We start from the raw sequence: 10,889 nt of genomic DNA, 5'->3' as shown, positions 1-10,889 counted from the left end.
TCTCGTGATTTGTTAAGAGAAGAGAGGGGGGAAAAAAAACATGACTGGAGAGAATAGATGCTGCAGCGATTAAACTACAATGAAATCACATTTTTTCGTTGAGATTTTTTTTTTTTTTTTTTTTTTTTAAAGAGACGAATTCTGTGAATGAGGATGAAATTGAGTCTTGATCATAAGCCTGTGTCTCTGAGGGTGGATTAGCACGTTTACTAGCATACAGCTTCATACAGTACGGAAAGGGGAGGAGGGAGAGGGTGGGAAGAAGAGGAAGAAGAAGACGAAGAAGAAGAAGAAGAAGAAGAGAGAGAGCTCTTGTCAAAATCTAGCATGATGAGTCAATTTGCGGAGGGTTTAAGACTTTCATTATTTTGAATATGGTGATATTCCTCCCAGACTTACTGCTTAATCTCTGCCATGCTTCATCAGGGATTCATTTGATCTGCCAGAGCATCCTGCTGCTAGAGACCTCTAAAGAGACTGAAATCAGAAAGAGAGAGAGAGAGAGAGCAAGAGAGAGAGAGAGAGCGAGAGCGAGAGAGAGAGAGAGAGAGCGAGAGAGAGAGAGAGAGAGCGCGAATGAAAGAGATTTTGGGAAGCTATATACAGACGCTAAGTGCTTGACATCACAATATCCTCAATAACTTTCACAATGCATGTCTCCCAGACGGTGTATCAGACAGTAAAGCAAGCTCTACGCGGTGTATTGCATTAGTGTGCGTTTTAGCACAGGCGACTCAGAGAACACCATCATCGGGACTAAAGGCTTCTGTCTAAAACTGCCACTCAAAAGCTAAATTATCATTGCCAATATATATATATGTGTGTGCATTATCTGTCTTCTGGTGCTCAGAAACGTATAATACAGTTCTTATTAAGATGTTATATCTGCTTAAGAACTATGACATAAGAAGTGTAGCAGTAATAAGTTATTACATTATCAAATATTGCATAAATTACACGTAGCACATGTCTGTTCTGTCAGCACAATATAGTAGATACATAGGGTTGGTTGTTTGCTTGTTTTTTTACTATATTACGACCATATTACCTAACTGTAATATTGTAGTAGTGAATCCTCTATCCTCGAGAGCATTTCCATCTCTCTCTCTCTCTCTCTGTCTCTCTCTCTATTTCTCTCTTTCTCTCCTCTGAGAGAGGAGAGAGAGAATGAGATGAGGAGGTGGGGGCCTTTGCGGGGTTGCAGTTATGGCCCTAGGGAGGCCTGGCGTGTGTGACTGATGCTTCTCTTTGACCCGTTCTCCTCATCTAAAACGCCCCCCCCCTCCCACCACCACCACAACCACACTGCTTATCTCTCCCCCACACATTTCCACACAGATGTTGTGCCACAAGCCACCGCCGGATACGCGCCATGTCTTTACTTTCACACAGCTAGATTAACGCCCAACCTTTCAACCAGAAACGCGACAATTAAGCCTAAGCCTGCAAAAGATGTGTGTTTGTGTGTCTCATACAGGTCTCACAGTGTGTGGGTCACAAGCCGTAAAGAGGACAGCGGTGTTCTTCATAACAAAGGATAGGGAGAAAGGGAACCATTGCAATTTTCATTTTCATTGTTCCTGAAACAACCTACTACTCACTCTACTGTTCAGGCCATTAAAGCCGCCCAAAAAGTAGTGTTACTTATGAATAAATTGGATTTTTTTTCTTTTTTGACCAGTCAAAATGTAAAGACACAAATCTGAAGTTTTAGAGGTCAAAGGGTAACATCTTCAGGGAAAAGGCTGATAATGTCTCATAAGCAGATTTTGTTGTGGATTCTGACAAACTCTAATCAGCCAGTTATCACACCAGATCAAAGTACACTAGTATCCCATGATGGAAGTGACCTCATTGCGGATGCCTGCATTGGATTACCCTAAATGGCTCCATAAGTGACCATGTCATTTGAAAAGAACATCTTGCATTCACACAAGAGTGACTGTGAAACTGAAACTGATGTAAGCTTTTGAATGTCATCTTTAATTGACCAGGCCATTCATCTTGGTTCCAATGGGGACTGTTACTAGTATTTACGGTGGTGAGTTATCTATCTGACCAAAAAAAGGAAAAATCATTCCAATTCATCGCACTATTTTGAACTGTTGCTTCAAAGCTTCACAATGACTTTGATGAGAACTTCAACTTTCAAGAACTTAGAGGAGGAAGAAACAGAACTGAAATCCCTGCTGTTCACTCAAATCAGAAAAAAAAAACCAAAAAAACATTCATCCCAGTTTGGTTCCTTTTTTTTTTTTTTTTGTCAAGCCCGAAAAAAAATCAGAAGGAACTCAAGAAGAACAGAACCCCGGGAGACTGAAAACCACAACAATTACCTCAAAGTAAGATTTAATTAAAATAAATTGAAAAAGAAACTCTCTGATCACCCTAGTCCTTGCTTCCCTGTGTGCACAGTTACTTCCTTCAGGGTTAGAAAATCGTGTCTTCATTTCCGAGGATGATTTGCATAAGAAAGATGATTCACCCTCTGTATTCGTTTTCACAGTCTGCCAACAGCAACTGAGTTTTCACGTGCCATGGGTTTTGGTACTTTTTAAACCACCAATTTGGATAAATTCAGAGCGGATTTTTTGTTAATCTCCCCATTGCACAACTTAATTATGTTTGTTTCACTTTCTGGAGCATTACAAATCAACGTGGCAAGTCATCATATGACTTATCCACCAGTTCATTTGCATGTGTCAGTGTAGGTGCGGATTAGTGAGGTTTGCATACCTAATTCAATACTGCAAGTCCTCATAAAACAGAATACTGAATGCCATAACTAAATAACTATAGTTGTCTTCATTACCTTGAGGAACGTCTATATTAAACAGACATATTTTTGTGTGTCTGTGTCTGTGTCTGTGTCTGTGTGTGTGTGTGTGTGTGTGTGTGTTTCAGGGGCAGTCAGTTTAGTTCACTTCTTTTTAGTTCAGACACAAGATCCTGGGTACCCCATTGCCCTCACTCCTGGTGGGCTGTGTTATCTCTGAGAACGGACATCGTGCTCCAGGAACAAGACGAACAAGCTTGCGGTTTGTCACGTTTCTGTGGTACCACTGATTTAACCTCTCACCCAGACGTGCAGGGTATAGTTTACAGTGCGCCACCACCACCTCTGGTGACTGTTTGGACCATGCCCAGTCCCTGTGTCACTGACCCTCTTTGGTACATGCAAATTTGCATGTCTCACACAGTGACTGTCCTCCATCACGCCACACACCCTCATTTCTCTCCCTGTCTGTCTGTACAAATCATCCAAAACAAAAAGCCAAGCAGAAAAACATAAGCTACAAGCATTCTACCGCTAACACACACACACACACACACACACACATAGCTATGTGAGACATAAGACACAAAAGATGTATTTGTCTCAGTTTAAAGAGAGAAAAAAAATGATTGGAATACATTTTGAGGTTATCAATAATACAGTGGATCATGTGTATCTTAAATACTGAAAGTCTTCAAGAAGAACATTCCTAACATATTATCTGAGTCCCCCCCCCCCCCCCCCCCCCCCCAGTTTGACAGTGTGTTTGTTTAAAATCAACAGAAAGGGCATTACTTCGCTAACCTAGATTTGGGCTTTGTGTGAAAAGTTACAGGACTTTTTTCTGTGAACACCACGTCTGCACAGAAACAACGTCGGTCGTCGTGTCTGCTGACGGGAACAGACACCAGCTACGTGTGTCCGTGAGAGGGAGGTGGTGTGTGGTCGCGTCATATCGCCCGCCGCGTTCTGATTGGTCGGTACTACTCACCAGACACCTCCGCGCTTGTTTTCTGCAGAGGAAGCGCGCGTGTGGTATGAGGTTTACTGAGGAATGAAATAGCCAGCAGCATTTTCTGACTCGTTTGAACGATGATGTGAACAGAGTACGACCTGTTAGAAAGCATCAGTAACAACTTCAGTATATCAGAGGTGCGAATCAACACAGCAGCATTTCAACCGTATACCGAGGACACTGTCCTAAGAATAAGGTAAGAGAAGGGGAGGGGGGGATTCTCTACAAGAGACCACTCAAGTCAGTGGATTACTCTTAAACACTGAACGTGTCACCATCATCTCATTCCATTTCTATATTTGCTGTTGGCGATTTATGTTGCTCTGTAACATAATACCGTCGCTTGGAAAAATACAGAACAGTTAATTTAACATAAGCTGTGTAAGTTACACGTTTGCATAAGTCTTGTCTGCTGATGAAGTGTTATGGATAAGATAAGTTTTTCAGCAGTCACTGATTACGATTTGACTCCTTGTTTGTCTGCATAGTGCCAAATGCCAAGATTAGAAGAACATTGTTGGAGTTGCTCCTGTTCTACCAATGTGAAGTCGAAGGATTTGTCAAGCGCAAGTTGGATCGCATCAAAATTAAGCGAAATGATGTCCATCTTAACATCGATGCTCAGTCATGTCTACCGCTCCTTGTACAGCGTCCACTCCACCAATTTAATCCGACGAGGGTTAGTACTATTTACCGTCGGGGTGCTCCTAGCCCTGGTACTCAATTTGCTTCAGATTCAAAGAAACGTTACGCTTTTCCCCGAGGGAGTGATGGACACTTTATTTTCATCTGCTTGGTGGATTCCGCTTTGCTGTGGAACTGCAGCTGGTAAGTTTGTGATGTTCTCGGCAATATTTTATCATTTGTTTAGTTTTATTATACAGCTCACTTATCTCGTTGGCTGGTTAAACAAAAGGAGGCTGGGGAAGGGTTGAGATTGCCATGTTTTGCCTTCTGCTAAGTCAGCCATACATAAATCATCGTACATCCTATTCTGTAGTTGGCTCGTTAGTAAAGACTAAACGGAGGGTCGTGTGTGGTCCTTTTGTTATTGTGTTAGCCTATCCATTATGTAATAGTCCTCAAAGTACTGTTTGGGGATAGTTTTGTTCGGTCACATTCAGCCGTAGTTCCATCGCTCTCCGATTGTGCTATCCTGGAAACAACCGGGCATTCGGGGTCATTCTTGGTATTCTGCTATATCATTGGCTGCTCTTAGAACGGGTGAGCTGAAAGAACAGCACGTGATTGGCTGCTGTGTCGAACATGCCACTTACCGAAAAAGAGAAACACGGAAGTCGTGTGCAGCAGAAATAAATAAATAATTCCGTCATTGAACCCATCCCCCTACATTCCACATAGTTTAACTGATTTTGAAAAATCCTGCTCTTTTTTCTGTATTACGGTTTTTGTTTTTGTATCGTTTTTGTTTTTTAGCGCTGCGCTCTTTTAACCAAATAATAGGACAGACTCTGTTTTTTGCCACTCTGTCGCCATCTCAAACTTGAAGTCCTACTGTTTATGTAGTACAGAAATGGCATTTCAAAAAACAAGTTAGGGAAACGGTTGTTGAACGTGGGCGTGTAAATGTACAGTTATACATTTGATTAACATAGTTCTCTGTCTCTCCCCAGCTGTGGTGGGTCTGTTGTACCCCTTTTTGGACAGTCACCTTGGGGAGCCCCACAAGTTCAAACGGGAGTGGGCCAGTGTGATGCGGTGTATTGCTGTGTTCGTTGGCATCAACCACGCCAGTGCTGTATCCTTTCTCTTACCATCCTCTCAGAGGAGAATACCCTTCCACCATTCCACCAAACTGACACTGTGCTTTATAATACGACTGTAACTTTAAACACTGAGCATTTAAACATTAAACATTTTTTTACCATTATTCTACATGAGAGGTGCTTTTTGTAAATACTACCTGTATGTGTTACGTTGATGCAGGAGGGGTAAGCCATCACACTGTCCCCTGTATACACCATAAGGTTCCCACACTCTGTTGTCTTGAGTTGAGCTCTGACCCCCCCCCCCCCCACACACACACACACACACACACACACACACACACACGCACAAGGAGGTTCCACTCCACCATTTTTCCCTTGACTTCTGGCCCTCTCTCAGAAACTGGACTTTGCCAATAACGTCCAGCTGTCCCTGACCCTGGCAGCCCTGTCCCTGGGGCTGTGGTGGACGTTTGACCGATCCAGGAGCGGTTTCGGCTTGGGGTTGACCACTGCCCTGCTGGCCACCCTCGTCGCCCAGTTTCTGGTCTACAATGGCATCTATCAGTGAGTGACATTTTTCTTTCTTTTACTTAACCTAAGGACTACAACACTTTGGATATCGGTCTAAATATCCATTTAACACGCTCACTTGTAAAAATAATAATTTACCAAGTATTAAGAGGCTTATCTGTTCCAGTCATTTGCGGTAGCTTATCAGCCGTCCGGTACGTCTGACCTCCGGGTTGTTATTGTTATTTGAACAACACGTTCACAGAAAAGAGCTGTGTGTGACTCAGAGGGTTTTGTGGCATAGCGAGCCTGTGCTGTTTATTTGACAGGACCTGATGGATTGACTGTAGATAATTGGGCTTATTTAAGGTGACAAGTTAAACATTCTGCCCACGTCTCCGTCTACATTCAGGCCCCATCACAAAAAAAAAAATTCCCTTCAGAATAACATAGTTATATTTTTCAAGTAATAGACGATAGCTGAGTCGTATACCCAAAACACAGGGGGTTAAGTGATTGGCAGTTTATTTTGGCAATGTTGTATTTTAATTAATGTATTATATCTGGCTCTTTCCTCAGGTATACTTCTCCAGACTTCTTGTATGTGCGTTCATGGCTGCCCTGTATTTTCTTCTCTGGGGGAGTGACAGTGGGCAACATTGGGCGTCAGCTGGCCATGGTAAGAACTTCAGCCCTGGTCTGATTGGTTACTTTCTGTCTGTCACTCTCACTCACTATCTCTCACTTTAAAGTCTGTTAAAGCCTTTTACACTGAACAGAGACCTGTTCAGCTGTTTGATGTTCTTCCAGCTGCGTATATTTTTATGTGGAACTGAATGCAGTGTAGATGCTGCTGCTAACAGTCCATCTGGTAATGCTGGCACTAGAAAACAGAATTGAAACTGACATGAAAATTTCAGCAGAAATGAAACAGGAAGTAGAATGAAACGCATGGCATTTCCTGAGACAGAAGCCTCAAACATGCCTGGTTTTGTGGGCAGCTGGCCTTTAGTAAAAGTTTACAAAAATACTGTATTATTGAAAAACTGTCCATCTAGTTTGTTGTGGTTTATGGGGATTTCCTCATATAGGTGTTTCTCTGATGAAACGACCAGTAGCAACAGCTTAATTGCTGTTGATTAGAGTCCGAAGCGTGTGTGTGTGTGTTTTGGTTCTTTTCTTCTGTTGTCCTGAGAGGTTCCTCAGTCAGCTGTGCCCTTTGTCTGACCAGAATAACTGTGCCCTGACTCAATGAAAGCGTGAAAGCAGATTACGCTTGTTGTTTTTCATGCTAATAGGCAGAGTGGGAGCCAATCTGCCCTTTGTTTACCAGGCGGTTCATTCCACAGGGTTGTTGTTGTTGTTTTTGTTGTTGTTTCTTGTTTGCAAAGTTTGGCAGGGAGACTCTGTGCCGTGGCCGGCTGGAATTGGCCGCATTTTCAGATTTCTCTTGGGCTACTTAATATTGTGGAGCACAAAATTAATTTAAAGAAATTGCAGTAAGAGGGAATGGAATACACCACCACAGTCACTTTGCATTCTGATTCTGGAATGGCAAGTTTCAGTGAAGCATTTCCATACAAGTATTCTAGAACAGAAGGAGTGTTCTATTCTGTGAAAGGATATGTTTGAATAGAGATATGTAGGTCAGACCAAAGAACCTTTCAGGAGAGACTTGGGACCAAACATTGATGGACCAGTACACAGATGTCAGATGTCATGCAAATATTGTGGTCTTGTGGTCCCAGCCGATTTTGGAAGCATCTATTCTTAGGGAAGAAAAAAAGTTCAGTAATGCTACATTGCCAGGGTGAAAGCCATGAGAAAGTGAAGTAAATTTTTTTTCTCCTGAGGGGGCGTTGTTCATATTTACAATTTCATGTCAGAAGTCGCATGTCGAACATATAGGTAATGAAGGACGTTGCCCTTGGGGACTTGCAGTATATTTACAAGCCTTGAAACTTACAGAAAGTTCCAGAATGAACTTGCACAAAAGTACAGTTTGGAATTCTGCTGATAGGATTTAGAACGGTTAGCTGTTTGACTGTCACAAGTAAATACTTGACTCAGAATGTGTCACCCATTGAAAAGTGGTGAGTCTGCTGTGGTGTTTGACCTATATAAGACTTTTGGAGACACTTATAGCCTGCCTAAAGTGGGCAGGGCATGGGGATAGGGGAGATAGATGGAACAGTAGACATAGCTCTTAGAGGAAGGGCTATCATGTTTTACTGTGTCTCCATATCCAGACTGGGCTTTCATAACCTGCTGCATGTATAGCCACAGCATAATGGTTACCCAGCTATCGGGGATGGGCAAGGAGTATTTATAGATGGCACTGAGGTATTCTGGGAGACTTAGAGAACATTGTGGAACGTTTTATGAGGACACAGAACTACCTTCATAAGGTTATATGATGTCCTTAGGGGTTTCTTGAAAAGTCTCTGTCTGTCTCATCCTTAAGTCTCTCAGGATGAGGAGACGTGCGGTTTCATCTTGAAAGATGGCGTTCACACCTTCTATTGTTTTACCTTGAGTCTCATGGTTGGCTTACAGTGTATGGACACTGTTAGCGTAATGGCAATAATCCTAATGGGATTTCTTCCTCTCGTTTTCGCTCAGGGCTCCAATGAGAAACCTCACAACGACTAATGGACAGGTCAGAGGGGTCCAATGAGAAAGCTCGAGCTTGGGCACGTGCCAACGCGAAGAACCAACCTCAGTATTGGACAACCTGGAAGAGAAGCAGAGGAGGGGAGGAGTAAAGACACTTCAGTTGAAAGACAGGGAAAAAAAAAACACTTCTGCTCTTACGTTTTTCGACTCTCCTGTTTCTCAACAACCTGAATGGACCAGTGAACACCGACTCAGCTCAAGGTGCCAAGTGCGAGAGATGCTCCTAATGGCCAAAACACCCCTCCCTTCCCTCCACGTCACCACCAACGCCATCCTCAAAATTCCCCCCACGTTAGCCTTGGCATTTTTCTTCTTTTTTTTTTTCTTTTTTTTTTTTTTGTTGTAAATGGAGTGGCGAAAGAGTGTACCACGTAACCATGACGCTAACTGCTTTCGGTTTTACTTTGTAAGAGTGGACAATTAGCTTTTGAACGGGTGATTGTGAGTGTGTGTGGGTGGTTGTTTGTGTGCATAGCTCTGACAGCTGAGATGAGAAATGGGGCGGTGAAGGAAGTATACGCTCCTTAATATGTTCTCTTTTTTTTTTTTTTTTTTTCTTCATTTTTGTTTTTTTGCGGGAGAATAAGATATTTAGGAAAGGGAAAAAAAAAACAGGCTGTGCAAATATGTCTTGGGACACCAGAAGAGATCTGTGCGTAGTGTGGGTTGTTTTTTTTTGTTTGTTTGTTTTTTTTGTACTGGCTGTTTCAGTAATAGTATCTTTCCAAAACAAAAAGTCTACCAAACCTAGTATTAATTCACAAGAGTCTGTGAAGTTAATTTGCCAACGGGGATCAGTGCCGATATGAATGAGTACCATGAAGACCAATAGACGGCGTATTAAACAGGTAAATATTGTCCTCTCTTCGTCACTAGCTGCTGCCAGCAGCTCATCAGAAGTATGTAAAATCACGTTTCGGTCTCCATGGGAGACAAAGCGGTGTGTAGAGCTTGGCTGACGGGGGCGGGGGGGGGGGCTGGGGGGCGCTATGCATCCATTCATTCTCTTATGGTTACTCTATATAGAAATGGGTTACCTTAGAGGCCTTGGGAAGGAAGTGTGTTTTTAAAGTGTCCACATTCGACCAATGAGACTAATGAGAGAGAGAAACCCAGAGTCTTTAGCCTCAGAGACTTACTGATGTCGTTTGTTTGTTTTTGTTTTTGTTTTGTTTTTGGGTTTTTTTACTGTGGCCTCTGACATTTTGCAATCTGTGATTGCCTTTTATGTTTTAGGACTGAGTGATTTTGTCACTGTTGATCTTAAGTTTTGTTACTTTTTTTTTTTTTTTCCCTCCTTCGTTATCGATGTGTGTGTGTTTTTTTTTTTTTGTTTTTTGTTTTTTTTTCATTTGTACATCGTTCATTGTATCTTACTTACCCATGTAATCTCTACTCCTTTTTGAATCATTTAGATGTTACCATGCTAGACCGAGTTTTTAAGTAGCTGGTCTAAGCAAATGAAGTGCAATCAGATATGTGTTTGAGCTTGGTGTTCTTTCTATATTTATTATTTTTTGACACCTCTTTAAATATCAACACAAAAAAAAAACAAAAAACAACAACAACAAAAAAAGAAAACAAGTAAGATTCCTCAGAACCATATGCAGTGTACGAACCCACAAAGCAATAACCACCCCGTGTTTGTGCTGTATATGTAGTGGTACAGTATATAAAAGATTCGATTTGAGGTTGTTTTTTTTTCCACATTTAAAAAGAAAAACAGTTGTCTCACAGATGATACCAATGACTTGGCTCGCTGTTCAGATTGAAATAGAACAAGTCATTAACTACATCTACTTGTTTTAGTAGCAAAAAAAAAAAAAGATATTTTAGTATTTTAAACACAAATTGAGGAAGCTCTGTTAGGGAATGGTTGGCAAAGAACTAGAGGGAAATGTTTTTTTTTTTTTCTTAAAAAAAAAAAAAACATTCATGCAATGCTGATTTCTGATGTGTTTGTATATACATACATATATATATATATATATATATACTGGGCTCTATTTGAATCTCTTTGCAGAAGTTCAGGGAAAGGGTAAAAGAAATTGAACTGAATGAAAGCTTTATTACTTGGGTGACAAAGCACCTGACCTGTTTTTACTTGTAGTGTGTGTGTGTGTGTGTGTGTGTGTGATTGGGTGGGTGTGTGAATGTGTGTTTGGGTCTCTGACATTTCAGT

The 10,889-nt window shown here is 41.6% G+C and overlaps 1 protein-coding gene across 1 annotated transcript; it reads left to right on the top strand.

The window, feature by feature from the left end:
• Positions 1-3,813: 3,813 nt before the first annotated feature.
• insig1 (insulin induced gene 1) lies at positions 3,814-9,366 on the top strand. Its single transcript, XM_030780004.1, has 6 exons — positions 3,814-3,987; positions 4,280-4,619; positions 5,426-5,550; positions 5,919-6,085; positions 6,611-6,710; positions 8,654-9,366. Exons 2-6 carry the CDS (start codon positions 4,286-4,288, stop codon positions 8,681-8,683), a joined length of 756 nt encoding a protein of 251 aa, XP_030635864.1. The 5' UTR covers positions 3,814-3,987; positions 4,280-4,285; the 3' UTR covers positions 8,684-9,366.
• The last annotated feature ends 1,523 nt before the right edge of the window (positions 9,367-10,889 follow it).

This window comes from Chanos chanos, chromosome 7 (genome assembly GCF_902362185.1).
Source record: "Chanos chanos chromosome 7, fChaCha1.1, whole genome shotgun sequence".
Taxonomy (NCBI): domain Eukaryota; kingdom Metazoa; phylum Chordata; class Actinopteri; order Gonorynchiformes; family Chanidae; genus Chanos; species Chanos chanos.
Note: the sequence above shows the minus strand (reverse complement) of the source record. Positions and strands in the feature narration are given on the sequence as shown.